Source organism: Panicum virgatum, chromosome 4N, assembly GCF_016808335.1.
Source record: "Panicum virgatum strain AP13 chromosome 4N, P.virgatum_v5, whole genome shotgun sequence".
Classification (NCBI taxonomy): domain Eukaryota; kingdom Viridiplantae; phylum Streptophyta; class Magnoliopsida; order Poales; family Poaceae; genus Panicum; species Panicum virgatum.
The window spans coordinates 14,124,093-14,145,183 of NC_053148.1; the positions used below are offsets into that span (position 1 = coordinate 14,124,093).

At 39.0% G+C, this 21,091-nt stretch overlaps 1 protein-coding gene across 1 annotated transcript in view; it reads left to right on the plus strand.

Moving 5' to 3' along the window:
• Window positions 1–18,229, plus strand: part of LOC120669159 (achilleol B synthase-like) — a 28,162-nt gene extending 9,933 nt beyond the window's left edge. The window contains exons 8-18 of the mRNA XM_039948957.1: window positions 582–695; window positions 2,973–3,095; window positions 3,176–3,295; window positions 6,486–6,584; window positions 7,282–7,338; window positions 8,732–8,778; window positions 8,871–9,014; window positions 9,089–9,266; window positions 17,298–17,372; window positions 17,461–17,544; window positions 18,101–18,229. Of these exons, the coding sequence (XP_039804891.1) occupies window positions 582–695; window positions 2,973–3,095; window positions 3,176–3,295; window positions 6,486–6,584; window positions 7,282–7,338; window positions 8,732–8,778; window positions 8,871–9,014; window positions 9,089–9,266; window positions 17,298–17,372; window positions 17,461–17,544; window positions 18,101–18,229 (1,170 nt within the window). The remainder of the gene's footprint in view (window positions 1–581; window positions 696–2,972; window positions 3,096–3,175; window positions 3,296–6,485; window positions 6,585–7,281; window positions 7,339–8,731; window positions 8,779–8,870; window positions 9,015–9,088; window positions 9,267–17,297; window positions 17,373–17,460; window positions 17,545–18,100) is intronic.
• The last annotated feature ends 2,862 nt before the right edge of the window (window positions 18,230–21,091 follow it).

The window sequence follows — 21,091 nt, forward strand, 5'->3', positions numbered from 1 at the left end:
TTATAATTTACTAGACCTGTAATTCCCCGGTTAATGGAGTAACTTAGGCCACCCATTTGTAGAACTTAAATTCTAGTATTCAAATTAGACAATCTAATTTTAAATTTTAGTACTTTGAGTAGGGTAGTTTGTGTTACTGTTTCTAAGGAATTGAAGGGAAGAATGAGCCAAGGGCAAAAAATGACTTTTTTTTAGTTTCATGCTAATTTGGAGAGCTACACAGTACAAAGGACGAGCTTGATCGAAAAATAAAAGTTGAGAAACTAGATTGGTCAATCAAATAATTTAGGGACGACATTAACCCGTGGAACTAAATTGAGCAACCAAAATGCTAATTTTACCATCTTTTGCTAACTTGGTAAATCCAATTTAACATAGCACCCCTCAGCAGGGAAAAATATTATTCTTGGGAACTCGACATCTGACACATGTAGGGTTGGTTTCATTAATTGATGTTGATGGCTGAAAGTAATTACAATTTGATGAAATGTTCCCTTGAAAAGATCAAGTCATTTACTAGTTCACTAGCTTTTTGTTCAAAAGCTCAGTTAGTCTGGAACTCATTCGTTTGTTATTATTAGGCACTAGATATGATTTGTTGTTGGATAGATAACCCAAACTCAAAAGCATTTCAGCAACACCTTCCAAGAATCTATGATTATTTATGGGTTGCAGAAGATGGCATGAAGGCACAGGTACTCTTTTTCTAACAGTTGTTCATTTGTCACTCTTTTTTGGTATTGCTTTCTATATTTCAGTTCATTTTCTTAGCTAGAGAGTTTTTTTTCTTTTTTTTTCAAAATACAGTACAGACGCATATGCTCACATACAAACATGCACACTCACCCCTATGAATATATACATAAATGAAATGCTACCCCTATGACCACAATCAAGAGACTAAGCTTGCAGATTTTGAGATTGACGAGTTATTAGAAGGTGACTCGTCTAAAATATTCATACAGTCACCAAGAGCAATGCCTATCTAATATTTCTTTTAATTGTGCTTAGTAATCCAATTGTTAACATTCACCTTATTCTTTTGAAAAACATTCTCCTTACTCAGCCAACTACTAGCTTTCAATTCTATGTGAAATAGATATCCATTAATATCTTGCATTGAAATCATAAGTAGTACTATAGAATGATCCATCACAAACGCCTTATCACTGCCGGTTCAAACTAAACCAGTTGTGATAGTGGGTGTCATTGCCGGGTCGTATTACGACCCACTGGTCTTGCCCATCCCACCTTCTTATATTATTTTCCACACCCTCTCATTATCCCATGTCCTCCCTCCCCCCACCGCTCCTATTGTCCTCTGCCTCTACCCCTTCCGTACCGTGCCATTCCCTGCCGCCACCTCCCCTAACCCCCATCCCCTCCCCCGTTGACCTTCCCTTCACCCACCGCCACTCCCTCGCCGCCACCTCCCCTTTCCTCCCTTGCCACGTAGAGCTGCGGTGGCGCCATGGGGTCATCCATCCCCTCCCCCTCCCTCTACTACCACATGAAGCTGCGAGGAGGCTGTGGTGTAGCGGATCGAGTTGTCCTCCCATCTCCCCCTCCCTCACCCACTACACGGAGCTGTGGTGGTGCAGATTGAGCTGTCCCTCCCCTCCCCCACAAGCCCCTCACCTCCCCTTCTCCCGACTGAGGGGTTGCGCGTGGCGACGGCAGCATGAGGGGCCACGATGGGGTGAAGCCGTGGTGCGGGGCTAGCGGCGGCAGCATAGGGCCGCAACGGCAAGGGGCCGCCGCTGCAGGATGGAGCCGTGGCGTGAGCGCCACCAGCGGTGACGAGGTGGTGGCGTCGAACCGGGTTCGGTGCACTTTTTTTTCTAAAAGGCATCACCGCTTACTTAAATTCAATGGGGATCCAAACCGATGGTGATGGGCAACCAAACGTCTCCTATTCTCCCACCCCTTCCCGTGCTCCCACTTCCAGAAAAACATAAAAGTATGTATGAAACAAATCAACCAAAATTACGAATGCATAGAAGATGTAAAGAGCTGCTCATCCAAAAGAGATGCCCATGAAAAATTTAGGGACAAAAAGTAGTGCAAGAAGAAACAAAAAAAAAGATAAATCAGCCTGTCAAGAGGCACTGGTTGTGGTTTTACATAAACAGTAGAAAACTGACACAATAAACATGCTGTTTTTCTCTTTTTCTCCTTACACAATTTTTTATTTATTTATTTTGTCAAATTTTGCATGAGCATGCATGTTTGCATCATCTACCCATTTATATTTTTGGATGATTTTTTCATGCACATTTTGATATGTCTTTTGAAAGTGAGAGTATGGGAGCATGGGAGATGTTCTCCCATAAATGGGCCACATGGATGAACTACTACTACTACTATATGAGATGTTGGGATGGGGTGTTACACATGTGGGCCCAACTCATCAATTTCTTTGAGATATTAATAGATCTTGATAACCTTCCAAATATCCTACTCTCTTCATCTTGATCACATGGTTAACTTGCCAAACTACTGGATACTTACCTCATCCTCAATAATGCATATACATCGAATTTGGTGAAGAAAAGAGCCAGATGGATCGGCCTACCCTTCTTGGGCCATTCAACCTAATGTGTTTCTGGCCCTTTTTTGTTGCCATGTCTTTTTATGACCTCTCATCCTTGATTCTAGGTCTTATTCATTTGTACTTCAATTTAGGCTTTTTAAAAAAAACATAGAACATTCTCCAAAACACAAGGTATATGCAAATATGACCTGATTATTAAGTGTTTTAGCGTTAAGCTGAAGTAAATAAACTATACAATAATCTACCCCACTGTAGTTTTATGAGTTATTTCATTATATTTATTTATCTTCAGAAGTTGCTGGTATAATTCTGAATGTATATTTTTACTTTAATTATATTAAGATAACATTAGCATGTTTAATTATGCTCCTTTTATTAAAATGAAAAGTTTATGCAGTTAAAAATATCATTTTCATAGGTGTATGATGGTTGCCAAAGCTGGGAAACTGCATTTATAATTCAAGCTTATTGCGAAACTGGACTTGTTGCAGAGCTTGGTCCATCCCTTCATAGAGCCTATGACTTTATAAATAAATCTCAGGTTCAACATCCTTCTATATTTTCTATTATTGTACTTCACAATATTTTCTGTAATGTTGACTTCAATTTTCTTTCTTGAAGATTCTTGAAAATCATCCTAATAGTGAAAGTTATTATCGCCATAGATCAAAAGGTTCATGGACACTGTCGACAGCTGACAATGGCTGGTCGGTATCCGATTGTACTGCCGAAGCACTTCAGGTGCAATCAAGCTATTATATTTTCTTTTCTTTAGCTTTGATAAGTTACTTGGTGTATTTATAGATGCTCACCGGAAACATATTTCGAAGAGGTGTTGGCATATGTCTAGTTTAAATTAAAATCAATAGCTCATAAAAATATATTTTTCTCCATGAAAAGAAAAATCTGAAAGGCACCTTCCATACGACTATTTCTTTGCATATAATTGATTAAATGTCAGTTTCTACCATTTGTTTGGGATAATTCATATTATATATACTAGGGATGGTTCACAACATTATCTAGAAAAAATTTGAAACTACCCTTGAAAAGAAAACCGATGTTCTAAGTCAAGTTTGTAATTAGAAAATACTACACAACTGTTGACAACAATTGATCGAAATGGGTGAGACAACTGCTACATCATAAATTTTAGAGTAAATTGTACTCCAGGTCCCCAAACTTGTACCGAAGTTTCACCTAGATTCCTAAACTCTCAAATCATCCATCTGGGTCCCTAAACCGTGTTAAGTGGTTCATTCGAGGTCCCAAACACGCCACGTGAGCATCCAAAGCTGACGTGGCATGCCACGTGATGCCTCATTGGCAAACATATGCAAAAATACCCCTGCATAATCACATCTTCTAGAATTTGCTCCTCCTGTGTTTCCTTCCCTCACACACACACTCTCTCTCTCCCTCCCCATCTCTCGTGAGCCATAGATGGCGAGGGGCGGCGTCCAGCAGCAGCAATTGGGAGCGGGCGCGCGGCATCCAAGCTGCAGCCGGTCCTCCCCGTGATGCTCCTCCATCCCAATTTCTTGAGCACAGGCCAATCGAGCACACACGTAGATTAGCAGCTAGCTCCAAACTGGACTCGAGCAATACTACCTCCATTCCGCTCCCTTGCTGCCCATCCTCCACCCCATGAGAGCGACCAGCTATCCAATTTGACCCAGCGGGAGGCTCGGCTAGGCCGGCGCTGAGCTCGTGGCGTCCATCGGCGGGGCCATGCAGCACGCTGTCCTCACTTTCGTGGCTGCTGGACGAGGGCTCGCACCTGCGTCCTCGGCTTGCCCCTGACCACGCTCCACCCCTCCCCGTCTGCTGCTCGCCTATAAAGGCCAAGCTCGGCCTCCATTGCCACCGCACGCTCCTCCACATTCGAGCTCGAGTGCCGGCCAAATTCGAGCAACACGGGCCTTCACTCTTCGATTCCCCTCGTTCACAGCATCCCCTACCTTTCCTCTCCATTTCCTCTCCACCAATTGCACGATTCCACCACCGCAGTGCTGCCCCACCGTTTGCCATTGCTGCCGTGCTCGAATTGCTCTGCCTCGCGCCGCCGGGGCCGTCCAGGCTGAGCTGCACCTGCGCCAGGGCCATCTAGGCCGAGCTGCACCTGCATCGGGACAGGACGGTGCCCAAGGCGGTGGTTCCGCCATGGGAGCATGGATAGGTGAGGTTGAGGACCACATTGTAATGTATGTTTTAGTTCTAGGGTTCTATGTGCTAAAAATCAGGAGCCTGTTTGTAAGGTGGAAAGAAAGGCTAGTCTTTTTACAAATACTTGCCACCATGGCGCTACGTGGCATGTCATGTCGGCTTCGGATGCTCGTGTGGCATGTTTGGGATCTTGATTGAACCCCTTAATACGGTTTAGGGATCCAGATGGATGATTTGAGGGTTTAGGGATCCAGATGGATGATTTGAGAGTTTAGGGACCTAGGTGAAACTTCAGTACAAGTTTGGAGACCTAGGGTGCAATTTACTCTAAATTTTACATCAATATATTTTTATTTAAAGTGGTTTTGACATTTCGTATTGAGTCTACTGCTATTATATTATATTGTAAAAGAAATTATGGATCAAAATCTACTATGTAAGAATTTTCCAGATCAAAATGTCTCACATTCCTGATTTGATGGAGTATAAAATAGAAGGAAGGTGTAATGCCCAGTCCCAAATATGACTCAGTCCTACTCGCACGCTAAGTAAAAACATACTCGCACCAACCCTGCTTATGCTTTCATCCTCACTTCACGTAAAAGGGTTAGCCAGGGGTTGGAATGTATTTGACACTTGGGTTTATATGTTGGTGAACCTCACCCTCAACTAGCAAGGTGAGACAACCTCCAACACAAACCATGCCACTCAAACATAGGACTAGTGGGCTCAAATTCATCATGGGCCGTGATGTCACATACACCCTCTAAAGGACTCGACATCCTCGTTGTCAACATACCCACACACTAGAGCAATTGACTAGGAACTTCCCCTCGTAACACACATCGTCCATGTTTCTAGTACCGCCACATATGTCATGTCGTGTGACCACACCGAGCCCACAGACACCATGCACCATATATATGTCCGTGTTCCTAGCATGCACATGCCAGTCCTCCTCGCACATTGAGTAAAACATGAATGCACACAAATTCTGCTTAAGCTTTTGTCCTCACTTCACGTAAAAGGGTTAACCCGGGGTTGGAATGTATTGACACTTGGGTTTATATGTTGGCGAACCTCACCCTCATCTAGCAAGATGGGACAACTTCCCACACATGCCATGCCACTAAAACATAGGCCACTAGTGGTCTCAAATTCATCCTGGGTCACAACGACTTCATGCCAACCCCTTCAACATATTATCACAAAACTTTTAGTTCTCAAGATGTTTATTTCCCTGTTCCATTACAACTCATGAGAAAATTGGCTGGACACTAGTTCACCAGAAAAAACAGGGATGGGTAGTTCAGTTAGTTCAGTTTCATTAAAAGATCAGTGATAGAAAAAGCCTACTAGATCTAAGGCAATATTCCGTGCACAATATTTGGCTGGGGCGGAGCTGCAGCTGGGTCCGTTGACTCCGATGACCATTGGCAGAGCCCTTTAAAATAACTGTTATTTTATATGAAATGACCCCATAGAAAATCAAGATTATCACACATTGACCCAGGTGCCTTAAGTTTCTAGCTTCGCCCCTGGTATTTGGGCTGCAACTTGCCCAATATAACACAACTAAAGGGCCAAAGCTTGAAAATACACGAAAAGAGTTGTCCATATTCTGAACTCTATGGTCAAAGAGTTGTTCCGCGGCAAAGCAGTGAATATTTAACTTTTCCATGTTTGAATATTGAATAGTAATTAGCTTTGTGGTACATCAACTTCTTGCTAATCTGATAAGTCTTATGCACTTTGACCATTTTAGGCATTACTATGTGTATCAAAGGCTTCCCCTAATTTGGTCAGCGAGCAACTGCAAGCTCAGAATTTGTATGATGCGGTTGACTGTCTTCTTTCATACATGGTAATAATCCAGAAAAAAATTATTTATCCTAAAGATTTTACATTTGGAAGCTTTTCAGCTATATTATCTCATGAGTAAATGCACCAGGGTTTGATACTGGGGACATATGTAGTGATATGTAGTGAGTTTCAATAGAAAATTTTTTAAACTGAGAATCTGTGTGGCAGAGACCCCCTGCACAGTTAATTTTGCACATCTTTATGTATGAAAGAAAGCAGGTTAATAAAAGGCCAAAAGCCACACGTGAACTAGAACAAATCTATACATAAAACTAAGCCAGACTAGGAAACAAAGATAGAACAACTGGTCTACACTAGTGATCCATACTCTAAGGAGATGGGGAAGTGACCTTTCATTTTGAAGGATGAAGCCAAATATCTGTTTTAATTTGTGCCATGTTTTATGATGATGAAAACATCCAGAACCAACTTAATAATCTTGTCATATTTCTGTTACAATCTTGAAAAATGTGTTTGTTGAATTCTATGGTATTCCATTGAAGTAGAAATGATAATAAATAGAACAAGGAAAACAAATGTAGATTGTTTGCATTTTCTAGAGCAACTAATTTAATCTATCACTTTTTATTTTATCATTTCGCTCAATAGTTTGTGGCATTATGTCAGTATTTCTTTTGTTATGCTATGTAACAACATGGTTCAGTTGTTGCTGATAACCGGTTGTCCTCTCTTTGAAGAACAAAGATGGCACCTTTTCTACATATGAATGCAAGAGAGCTCCATTTTGGCTAGAGGTAAAGTTAACAGTAGAAATACTCCCATTTATTTCTAGCATAAATGTTATAAGAATTTCTCATATTGTGAACTGGAACAAATTTGTAGAGCAATTACATTGAAACTACTTTACTAAGTTTATTGTGCAATATTATTTAAAAGTATAATATACAATGGGTTGTTACACGATATGCCCATGTTTATCATGCCAACACTAAAATCCAACAACAAACATCATCAAGATCGGACAAGACAAAGGCATATGTTGTACATGAAGATAATATTTGTCAAATAAGGCTTGATAGCTTGACGTCAGTAGTTTACAGAGTCCTCTTCATTTTTTTAGTGCAAACCACATATGTGCTATTCAGTTCTCTATTCATATCTACTTTTATGTTGACATCCGTATAGACTATAGAGGGATCTATATATACAAGGGCCCGCTTTACAAAATTTTAAATGGAATGGTACTGAGCGTGAAAAAGGGTAATTAGTCATCTATTCCACCTGATTACATTGGTACATTAATAACCAGATTCACAAATAATAGTTTCAAATTCCTTTTACTATTATGATACTTGAAGTACATCCATATGAGCCTATTCCATCTTGAGCATTAAAATTTCTCCAGATTTCACAGCATAGTCGAACACTACCTTCAGGAATCTTTGATCTATGAAATTTTACACTGTAACAGCATAATGACCAAAGCATAACCTAAAACTGAATTTTAGATAGTGGAATTGAGCAACAACTCCGCATCTACAACACATGAGTTCACATGGTCCTTATTTAAAGATGAATTAGATGCAACATGAGCATTATGTACCAAAGCGTACCATTTTCTCCATATTGATACTGATAAGTAACTGAAAATTCTAATCATAAGATGGAATACGAAACTATTTAACAATTGTAACGATAGGCCAGGTAACTATGCCTAGTAGTGACAAAACTGCAGCTAACACTGTTGTTTCCATTTGTGCATATGTGTAACCAATAACCATGGCATACATATAGTTAGTAGGGGTGCAAACAACACTCCACTCTCTCAAGACTATCTGCTAGGGCTTGAATCCAGTGCTAAGGCGTTGCAAATCAGCAGCTTTACTAATCTATGAACATTGCAGTGGAAATTTTTGGTCTAATGTTAGTGAACATGAGTACAATGAACCAAGTTAAGGTTAACACAAATATAACATCCTTAGAATAAATATATTTCGGAAACTATTTCTCTCTTCTAAACAATATTGCCAACAATTTAAGCATATACCTACTAAAAAAAGCATATACAATCCTAAGGCTTTTATGTGTCCTATTTCTTCGTTGATCTTTTTATGCTTGCATGCATACCTTTCAAAGTATTGTACCTGAATATCACACTAACTTGGAGATATTGATTTTGTAATCTAGGTTCTTAATCCTTCTGAGAGTTTCCGGAACATAGTTGTTGACTATCCGTAAGATGCATATATTATTTATCTAAAGAAAATATAGTGTTTATATTTTTTTTTCTTTGAGGATTAACTAATGATATTTCACCAATTGATAGATCTGTTGAATGTACATCTTCGGTGCTTCAAGCTCTGATTATGTTTGGAAGGTTGCATCATGGGTACCGCACAAGTGAAATAGAATTTTGTATAAGAAATGCAGCTAACTTTATTGAGAGTAAACAAAACAAGGATGGCTCATGGTATGTAAATTAGTGTTGTAAGTTCAATGTCATAGACAAACATTAAATTACTAATTTTATTATTTTTCTTACAGGTTTGGCACTTGGGGAATATGCTTTACTTATGGGACCTTTTTCGCTGTAAGTGGATTGGTTGCTGCTGGAAGAACCTATGAAAATAGTTCTTCAATCAAGAAAGCATGCAAGTTTCTTTTATCAAAGCAACGTAGTACTGGTGGATGGTCAGAGAGTTATCTTGCATGTGAAACTGAGGTATAAATATTTATTTTTTTCTGTTTCAGGTATACAACCATTAGATCTTCTGTGTAATGGTTTGTCTTATCATCCAGTTGGTTATCATTGTGGTTTCTTGTAGGAAGGCAACTAAGAAAAATTCTTTTGAGGGTTTGAGAAATGAATTGAAGAATTTAGAATACCTTCTTTCTTCGTGGTTAGAGTTTTAGAAATCGGCCTGGCCCGATTGCCTTGCATCGAGTTCATCAAAATAAACTTCTGCTTTAGACACCTACAGCTATCTAGCAGTCACACCTTAATAAATTTAATAGGCCTTTTCAAAAAGAAATTCAGAGGCCTGTGGCAGGAGCCTGGTAGAACTAGTTTGTCACACCCTGAAATTTTTGGATTTCAGGATGTGATTAAAATTAAAAATAAAACAACAATTTTCTCATTTTCGCAAACATTTTATTTACAGGGAATTTAGTAAAAATAAAATAAAAAAATTGGTTGTTTTTTTCTAAATCTAAATGAGGTTGTTTGTTTGCATTCATACCGCTTTGCATTGTTTTATTGCTTGTGGTTCGAATTGAATTTGAATTCGTGGAGTTTAAATTCAAATCAAATTTGTTGAATCTTTTTGCAAAAAGAAAAAAAATAGGAAAACCTTTTCGGCCCAAACCAGCAGCCCGGCCCGTTTTTCTTTTATCTACAGCCCGATCCGCCACGGGTCTTCCCTTGACGCACAAGCCGAGGACTCTCGATCGCTTCTATATAAGCACCGCCCCCCTCTTATTTTCTCTGCGCCCAGAAATCAGTGCCGCCGGCCCATGGTCCTTTGTTTCTTTTCTGCCCAGACGTCGCCCCCCCCCCCCCCCCCCCCCCCCCTGCGCCGCTTTCCCTCTATCTCCTGCATGCCATGCATGCACTGCTGCCGCCCGTGTCCGGTCGCCCCTGCGCCCTGCGCTGCCTGCCGTGCATGCCTGCGCTGCCTGCCGCCCTGTGCTGCATGCTGCGTTGCCCTCTGCTTGCTCTGCCTCTCTGCTGCCGCCATGAGTTTTTTTTGTTTCCCTCAAATTGAGGATCTTTGCTACGAGCACAAGACAACGCACCAGAGGAGTTCCAGGCTGATCACCGATCTGATCTGCTGTTCCTTCCGGTTTCGATTCCCATCACCACGATTCATCTCTGCCATGGGTAAGCGGTAAAACGGTTTCCCCTAGATCTCACCGTTTTAGATTCGTTTTCATTCGTTCTTGTTGCGTTAGTTTTAACGTAATCTATCATTTAGTAGTACTTTTATATCGTAGTTCTTGTTTTAAAAATAAATATAGAATTAATTTGATTAATTTTCTCTTATCTAGTGTTTTCAATTAAAATTCAATTAAGTTTTTACTCCAATTTTTATAATTGGTGTTAACTTGATTAATATCAACTCAAATGTGTTTATAATATAATTTGTTAGTTCCACACAAATTATATAAAGTTGTGCGTTTAGATGTTTTCACATGTTTCATTCAAAATAATTGTTTAATTAGTAAATTGTACATTGAATAAAATTGGACTAAGTTCTATTTTGCTTTGCAAATGAAAACATAATATGAGTTACTTATAACCAAAGATATTTTCTTTTAAAATATCTTTTGCATATGGTTTCTAATTAAAATAAATGAAGTTAATAGTTCTTTTGTTCAATAATAATACAAATCTTCTAATAGCTGTTTCTTTTCCAATCGTAGCTTCGTTTTCCGCGTTTCTTGCGCTTTCGTAACCGTAGCATCGAGCACAATCCTTTAGTGTGTTCTTTTAAATCTTTTATATTGTTTGGTGTATTGTTCTTAGATGTATCTTATTGTTTGCTTTGTATGTTTGCCCGATGATTGTTCCGAGTAGACGGATCATTGTTCAAAAATTGAAGATCAAGAGTTCCAAGTGAGCAAAAGCTGAAGAGCAGTAAGAGTAGTTTTTCGTTGGAGAAAGGCAAGTGACCCTAACCATCTTTCTGTCTATGCTTATTTACAAGAGTATTATGATGATTTAATTGGAACATGGAGAACCACCCAAGAAAACCGTACAACCACAATACTATATGGCTCTGGTCTTGGCTAAGTAACTAGATGATCTATATGTCGTGCTGGGGCGGTGATTGGTGGATTTTTCGGGTTATCGTGCTTTGAGGAGCGGGTGAAGGAAGCTTCGTCTTCTGAGGCACCGCAGAAAAAGGGACCAGTGCGTACATATAGTGATTCTTTGGAAAGGCCTCGTAGCGTCCCTATGCAATCACACCTCGGAAGTGTGGTATTGTGCCTGATCAGCACATATGCGTGGTTGGGTTCAAAGTTCTTCGAAACTTTTACGCGAATTGTGGTGAAAGTGTACAACCTCTGCAGAGTTAAAACTAACCGGTTAGCCGTGCTCACGGTCAAGAGCGGCTTGGACCCTCACATGATTAATTTACCTTAAAGATGAACTCAAATCATATTCTGGTTATTTCTTGTGGCCTTGCTGAGTACCAACCATAAGTGTACTCACCCTTGCTTACTGCTGCTCAGAAGGAGAAAGTTGTCGTGAAGTCTTTTGAAGATGTTGCTGAGTTCTAGGCGTGCGCAACCCCCAGTCGATTGCCTGTGAAGTTGAAGCCATCGTTTCCAGGATAAGCTGTATAACTCTGATAGTCTTTTATTTGTTTTAGTTCTCTTTTTCGTGATACTGTACTGATTATTCACTTATAATGTCTCTATATGTATGAAACTTGATCCTGACATACATATAGATATGCATTCGGTTTTGTCCTTAAAACCGGGTGTGACAGAAGTGGTATCAGAGCTGTATCGACTGTAGGACGTAAGCCTAGGTAGCAATAATTGTTTTCTAAGGTTTCTTTTGATATAAAATCCATTCATACTTATTCCTTGACCCCTTTCCATTGAATATTCTCACTCCTTAGCTTTTTCTTCTCTCAATCCGCTTTGATAACTCACCTTTCTCATCTGACCCCTTCTCATTTGCACCTTATTATTTTGCAAATGTTAGACCCTCAATTCCGGTCGGTCTAATTTCCCCTTCTGGATCACTCCTTGATTTTAATCCTCTTTGATGTATGATTATACAAATTCCATCCTTGCATTTCTTTTAACTTATCTTTCTTGAGCCTATTTTCTTTTAATTTGTTTACAATGTGCTCAGTTTTCACATTGTGCCTCTTCTTTCCAAAATAATAATAATAATAACAATACCACTATGGAATCATCCCTTGATTTTTGATTCCAAAGTATCTTTCCTGATTCAAGAAAATTAGATGATTCGTGCCACGTACCCTAATGCCTGTGCAAGCCATATGAAGAATGAAGCTACTAGTTCATCATGAGGAGTCAAGTCGAACCAATTGGAATAATACCACCTGCTCACCTTCCTGCTCATGTTGGATGGAAAATTTAAAGCACTACCAAAGAATCAAGCTTGAGCCACATGGTGACACTATCACTACCACTACAATCACGAAGGTGGAGTCAACATTGGATAAGTTGAAGGAGGCACGTGTCATCCATGACGAAGCTGGAAGATATAATCAAGCTTAGGAGTACCCCTTCTAACTCTATTAACAACGTTTAGCATCGTTTCTTGACCGTGTTGACTGGTGGAATTCAGTGTTTGCATGATGATGCCTGTCTTTATGACCTTGTTTGATTTCCTTCTTTGTAATGATTGTTGGTGTATTGTGGGTCTTCTACCTACAATGACATCAGTTGTCTAGATGGGTTCTTATGTACCTCCCACCTCCTTGTTATCTTCTATCTTTCTACCTAATCTTTTAAAGGATGTCAAGAAAGAAGTTCATGGCAACACTCGTCTACAATGATCAACAAATGAAAGAAACTGAAGACAAGAATGCTCTCTTTTCCTTTTTGTTACCCCCATGTCTTTCTCCCCTCCACCTTATTTCTTTAAGTTGCGACCACCAAGAGTTGAAGAGGGTATCGTGGATTTTGCCTTGTTAATTCGATCTTTCTTTTTCATTCTCTCTACTGACCTTATCCTTACCACGCAACTAGATGGTGAGTCCCAGCAGAAAGGAGAAAGAAGACCTCAACATCTCAGCACAAACTCAGGGAGTACAAGCAATGGTTCCAACCAGGGTCAATATCCAACAACATGTTATAGAGCAAGCCTCATTTCCTAGGAGCCACAACCCTGTTAGCAGTGATAATCAAGTCCCAACTGGTCTGCCACCGTTTGATAAAGAGAAGCTGTTAGCTATGCAAGCTCGTGCTTTACAAGGAAGGTTGCAGCCTAATATAGCATCACCTCATAGCATGGAGTTGACCAAATCAAAGATTCGTACCGGACCAGTGAAGAGGCAAGTAGCTGAAGCATGGAACAATGAAAAGCGTAAGAGAAACTATGAAGCACCAAAGCTACAGATAGAGGGACAACATAAGATTAGTAAGACTTCAGAAAAGTGCCAATGTTGTGAGCATTATGGCCGTCGATGTCTACAAGAAGATAGCTTAATGACAGCAGAAGCAAGACAACATTAACATTCAGATATCAAGAGAAAGTTATCCACCCAAGATTCAGTCCTAGAAGAAGTCGCCCAAGATGAAGACAGTACTCAGACTATAAACCTCGAGGATTGGAGTACCTCTTTCAAAGAGTTTCAGCCTAAAAGAAGCAAGCGGCCTAAGAAATAAATTGGTAAAGCAAGCCAAGAGAAGGGCCAACGAAGCCGATGAAAGAATGGATGGTTAAAGTAGGAGTTAGACTGAGTATCCATAAAGTGTTTGATGTGAGTTGCAGAGAATAAAGAAGCATATCTCCAGAGGTATTGTAAGAGGAAAAGACCAAGAAGAAAATTTAATATGTGTTGGATGCTATCCACCGAAACCTTTGTCTCTTGCTAGACTTGTGAATCTCGGGACGAGATTCCTTTTAAGGGGGTAGTTCTGTCACACCCTGAAATTTTTGGATTTCAGGATGTGATTAAAATTAAAAATAAAACAACAATTTTCTCATTTTCGCAAACATTTTATTTACAGGGAATTTAGTAAAAATAAAATAAAAAAATTGGTTGTTTTTTCTAAATCTAAATGAGGTTGTTTGTTTGCATTCATACCGCTTTGCATTGTTTTATTGCTTGTGGTTCGAATTGAATTTGAATTCGTGGAGTTTAAATTCAAATCAAATTTGTTGAATCTTTTTGCAAAAAGAAAAAAAATAGGAAAACCTTTTCGGCCCAAACCAGCAGCCCGGCCCGTTTTTCTTTTATCTACAGCCCGATCCGCCACGGGTCTTCCCTTGACGCACAAGCCGAGGACTCTCGATCGCTTCTATATAAGCACCGCCCCCCTCTTATTTTCTCTGCGCCCAGAAATCAGTGCCGCCGGCCCATGGTCCTTTTTTTCTTTTCTGCCCAGACGTCGCCCCCCCCCCCCCCCTGCGCCGCTTTCCCTCTATCTCCTGCATGCCATGCATGCACTGCTGCCGCCCGTGTCCGGTCGCCCCTGCGCCCTGCGCTGCCTGCCGTGCATGCCTGCGCTGCCTGCCGCCCTGTGCTGCATGCTGCGTTGCCCTCTGCTTGCTCTGCCTCTCTGCTGCCGCCATGAGTTTTTTTTGTTTCCCTCAAATTGAGGATCTTTGCTACGAGCACAAGACAACGCACCAGAGGAGTTCCAGGCTGATCACCGATCTGATCTGCTGTTCCTTCCGGTTTCGATTCCCATCACCACGATTCATCTCTGCCATGGGTAAGCGGTAAAACGGTTTCCCCTAGATCTCACCGTTTTAGATTCGTTTTCATTCGTTCTTGTTGCGTTAGTTTTAACGTAATCTATCATTTAGTAGTACTTTTATATCGTAGTTCTTGTTTTAAAAATAAATATAGAATTAATTTGATTAATTTTCTCTTATCTAGTGTTTTCAATTAAAATTCAATTAAGTTTTTACTCCAATTTTTATAATTGGTGTTAACTTGATTAATATCAACTCAAATGTGTTTATAATATAATTTGTTAGTTCCACACAAATTATATAAAGTTGTGCGTTTAGATGTTTTCACATGTTTCATTCAAAATAATTGTTTAATTAGTAAATTGTACATTGAATAAAATTGGACTAAGTTCTATTTTGCTTTGCAAATGAAAACATAATATGAGTTACTTATAACCAAAGATATTTTCTTTTAAAATATCTTTTGCATATGGTTTCTAATTAAAATAAATGAAGTTAATAGTTCTTTTGTTCAATAATAATACAAATCTTCTAATAGCTGTTTCTTTTCCAATCGTAGCTTCGTTTTCCGCGTTTCTTGCGCTTTCGTAACCGTAGCATCGAGCACAATCCTTTAGTGTGTTCTTTTAAATCTTTTATATTGTTTGGTGTATTGTTCTTAGATGTATCTTATTGTTTGCTTTGTATGTTTGCCCGATGATTGTTCCGAGTAGACGGATCATTGTTCAAAAATTGAAGATCAAGAGTTCCAAGTGAGCAAAAGCTGAAGAGCAGTAAGAGTAGTTTTTCGTTGGAGAAAGGCAAGTGACCCTAACCATCTTTCTGTCTATGCTTATTTACAAGAGTATTATGATGATTTAATTGGAACATGGAGAACCACCCAAGAAAACCGTACAACCACAATACTATATGGCTCTGGTCTTGGCTAAGTAACTAGATGATCTATATGTCGTGCTGGGGCGGTGATTGGTGGATTTTTCGGGTTATCGTGCTTTGAGGAGCGGGTGAAGGAAGCTTCGTCTTCTGAGGCACCGCAGAAAAAGGGACCAGTGCGTACATATAGTGATTCTTTGGAAAGGCCTCGTAGCGTCCCTATGCAATCACACCTCGGAAGTGTGGTATTGTGCCTGATCAGCACATATGCGTGGTTGGGTTCAAAGTTCTTCGAAACTTTTACGCGAATTGTGGTGAAAGTGTACAACCTCTGCAGAGTTAAAACTAACCGGTTAGCCGTGCTCACGGTCAAGAGCGGCTTGGACCCTCACATGATTAATTTACCTTAAAGATGAACTCAAATCATATTCTGGTTATTTCTTGTGGCCTTGCTGAGTACCAACCATAAGTGTACTCACCCTTGCTTACTGCTGCTCAGAAGGAGAAAGTTGTCGTGAAGTCTTTTGAAGATGTTGCTGAGTTCTAGGCGTGCGCAACCCCCAGTCGATTGCCTGTGAAGTTGAAGCCATCGTTTCCAGGATAAGCTGTATAACTCTGATAGTCTTTTATTTGTTTTAGTTCTCTTTTTCGTGATACTGTACTGATTATTCACTTATAATGTCTCTATATGTATGAAACTTGATCCTGACATACATATAGATATGCATTCGGTTTTGTCCTTAAAACCGGGTGTGACATAGTTGCGCAATACAAAAAGCACCACTCAGAGTAAGACCCTTTTTTAATCTGATATGAGCAATCTAATTGGTATACTTAAATTTCTAACTTTGACTGATGATATGAATACTATTAATGCGAATCAGTATAGAAAGCCCGACAAAGGAGTAGCAAATATTTTGCTTGACTGGGAGCTCAATCATGAACAACATATTTCAAGTATTAACAATTGGTGCCTTTTTTGTGTAAAATACAAGCACAAAAAATTTCTAGGATTCGAACAAGTACCTCTTCCTCATCTGATTTCTCCTTACTACCTGTTTTGGTCCATAATTCAACAATCTCAAATAATCGAGGAGGTATCCATTGTGGTTATATCAGTGGCAATACAAGCCAACATGGATAGCTGAAAGGTATCTATACCATTGGATAACACTTGGTCTTACCCATGCACGACTCGTATTGCAAGCTGCTATAGTTGCCTTCTCCAAGGGGTTCCAATTTATAAATATGGCCGAGTGTTTGGATAATAGAGAATTTAATTTATTGTTAGATATCATAGTTAGAAGTACTCTATAGTAGCCAACAATTAGTCAGCAATAATTGTATAAAATTGGAGATAATGTAAACCTTTTATATTACTGCTTCAATATTGTATATTGGACTACTTATACTATCAACACCATTTTTTTAGTTTGATATTTTATTATTTTTTTACTTTTACATCAACAGGTATATGTTGAGGGTAATAGTCCTCATGTAGTGAACACATCTTGGGCCATGCTAGCTTTAATTTATGCAGGGCAGGTAATGTTTGTACATTATTAATTTTATTTTATGTGGCAAAGCATAATTGTAAGCATTTATTTTTTTTACTTTTTGACCTGCTAAGTAGGTTGAACGGGATCCAACACCATTATACCGTGCTGCAAAAGAACTGATTAATATGCAATTGGACACAGGCGAGTTTCCTCAACAAGTAAGTTTCCATTTTGATGTGTCTATTCCTTATTTTTTACAAATATTAAGTTGGTATTATAAAGTAACCTCATCGTGAAAATTTTGAAGTTAATAAAAAATCAAAATGGTAAATCAAGTTACTCTTTTTGACCGTAAGACAAGTATCCCTGGGATAAAGTTGATTTTTGAGTGGATTCATGCAATGGCAATCTTCCTGGTTTTTATATCCCATCTTGATCAATATTAATGTCTTCTTTGTGCCCACATTCTGCATATACAAACATTATTTCACCTCTTTTGATCTCTGCTTGAACTTTTACTGAATCTAAATTGTTCATTATCTTTATTTCAAAGAATGTTGAAATCTTAAAAAGAAAATGTGCTTCATATTGAACATTTCAACTGGTTTTCTACCTAAATCACAGTAAAACTACCAACCATCACTTTGTTTTACAAACATAGATTCCAAACTCCAAATATATCACCTGACCCTTGTGGTGTGATTGTTGTTATGTTGTTATTAGTGCTTAAGAACCTGAACTCCGGTCATCTTTTTTCTTTCCCTCAAATGACAGGAACACATTGGATGCTCCAACCGCTCCATATATTTCAATTATGCAAATTACCGCTACTTATTCCCCATTTGGGCACTTGGTGCATTGCGCAATCGACTGGCAAGCAACAACAGTAATGGAGGCTCATGATTCGTGGTTGAGTGATGATGGTTTGTATTTGAAATCATGCAGGGATCATATGTTTACATGTCTTTAGTGTAATACATATATATATATATATATATATATATATATATATATATATATATATATATATATATATATATATGAAGACTTATGTCTCTCCATATTAGCATCTCTTAGTTCCACGAAGAAATCTAAGAAATAGGAAGAGTATCTAAACAAACAGTGTTTTATTTACCAAATTTGTGAGGGTATAGGTTTTCTGATAGTGCTACTGCAAAGTGATATGGATAATCATACTATTTTTGGTATTTCTTATTATCCAAAAAATTAATACAAGGTTAACTCTGCAAGCGCACAAAATATTCATTGTAGTAGTTAACCTGGGAGTATTCTGTAGCATCATATATATATATATATATATATATATATATATATATATATATATATATATATATATATATATATATATATATATATCCAGGTGATGGATAAATAAATCTTAACAATATATTATGACTTTGTGAATAGCAACATAATGGGTAATGATAGGATAAATGTGATAAATATAACGCACTAGGAAAGCAGGGATAGATTATAAACTAAGCGTCCAAGCTAGTGGGAGAACAGCGAGCTGAGATGATTCTTAAATACTTCCAAAATACTTGAGCTAACTCTAGTGAAGAACTAATTGTTAAAGTGTGCAGCGGAATCCGGCTCAACCCGCTATACCCACGAGCTGGCGCTCTACCAGGACTCAAGTCTAACTCAACCCAAAAGACTAGTCTGATGGTGGTAACGTTATATATGGGGCTCCCTCACCATCAATTTTCGATGTGAGACTAAATCTAACAATCTTTCCTATCAAACATGGACCCAAGTCCAAATCTCCAGCCAGACACAAACTGTGTGACCATCTAGAGATGTTCACGGGCTCCCCCGACTCCATGTGACCCCGAAGATATTCCAGATTTTTCAACATTCGGCTCTGATACCAATTGTTAGAGTGCGTAGTGGAATCCGACCCAACTCGCTATACTCACGAGCCAGCACCTTACCTGGCATCAGGTCCACCAGAGCCCAACCAATCAAGGCATCAGACCTAACTCAACCCAAAAGACTAGTCCGATGGGTGAGGACTGTCCCACCTTATATATTGGGCTCTCCCACCATCAATTTTCGATATGAAACTCAATTTAACACTAATGCCATACAACATATAGACTAAAAGAAACCCTATTGCAGCAAGCTATCAGGCATCCAATCCACAAAAGGTTCTCATACATGGATGAGAAGTGGAACCAGTGAAACCACTCCTAAGTCCTACAGCACCAAGTTGGAATATTAGGCCGAACAGGGTTGTGTTAGTGTGTCACCACCAAACAGAGCTCTCTATGTCCTATGTTTGCTTTTTCTCTTGTGGGCCCATGGTTCCAAAGTTGATACACACTACTGGAATCCACAAGTTACCCTAGAGTTATTTTTAGATTGAATCAACTTAGGATGAATGCTCAAGATTGCTCCTAAGGGTGTTAGTTTGATTGGAGAAAAGCTGGACGGGAGAGAGGCTAGGCCCATTTCAGCCGAACCAGTTGGGTTCGACCAATACCTCTTTGGTCAATTTTGGTCCACAATGCAGTCTACCTATTATCTACATCAAATAAACATCTATGCTCATGGAACTTTATCAGTTTAAATAAAATTCACTACTACAAAAATAATTTATAGAATTTTTAGGGGCGGGTAATGCCATCACCCACCTCTACAATGAGCCCTATTTTTAGGGGCAGCTGATGGCATCACCCGCCCGAAAAAAGAGCATTTCTGGGGCGGGTGATGCCATCACCCACCCCTAAAAATAGTGGAATTTCTAGAGGTGGGTGATAGCCTCACCCGTCCCAAAAAAACATTTATTTTAGGGGCAGATGATAGCATGACCCACCCCAATAACTGGTACCGCGTAAAAAAAATTCATAACTTTTTGATATCATCTCGGATGAAGTCAAATTTTATATCAAAATTGTAGATAATGATAAGATCTACAATTTTGTAGTTGACAAATTTTTTATTGAAGATCATTTAATGGTTCAAAAAATTATTATAAGTTATCTAATAGCTATAACAATATAGTATCTAATATAACTCAAGTCATACTTTGAGGTTTCCACAACCTAACCTTCATATATACTAAAATATACTTGGCATATTTTTTTCTTCTACAGTTCACAATAACCTAGAAGTTTCACTTTTTTATTTGTTTTGCTACATGTAAAGATTTAAATGAATTTTTGGATAAAATAAAAAAAATTGTTTTTAGAGGCCGGTGGTGGCATCACCCGCCTCTAGAAATAGATTTGTAAGGGTGGGTGAGGGCGTCACCCACCCCTACAAATCAATTTCAGAGTTAATATAAAAGAATGTCATACCCATAGAGATACATGTGACTATATAATGTTGTGGTAAGAAAGGTACGCGCAAGGCTTAAGGTAGTTCGAACCCCCATGATGCAAGTGTGTACATTTTATCAAAAAATCATAGCTCGACACTACATGGCTAGTGGTTGGTTGGCTGGAATATGTTTTCCTTTTTATTTTGTTGTTTTCAAATTTTTTTTAGATTTTTTACTTTTTAGACATGGATTTTTAGGGGCGGGACACGCCATGTCATGACCCGCCTAAAATAATTTTTAAAGGCAGGCACGTTACCCGCCCATAAAAAAGTATTTTTAGCTGCAAAAATTAGAAGCGGGTACTGCACCCGTCCCTAAAAATACATTTTTACCCATGCCTAAAAAACTTTTATATAGTAGTGTAGGCATGATTCTTAGTATATAGTCAATTTTATTCCCATGAAATCAGTGATCGATTA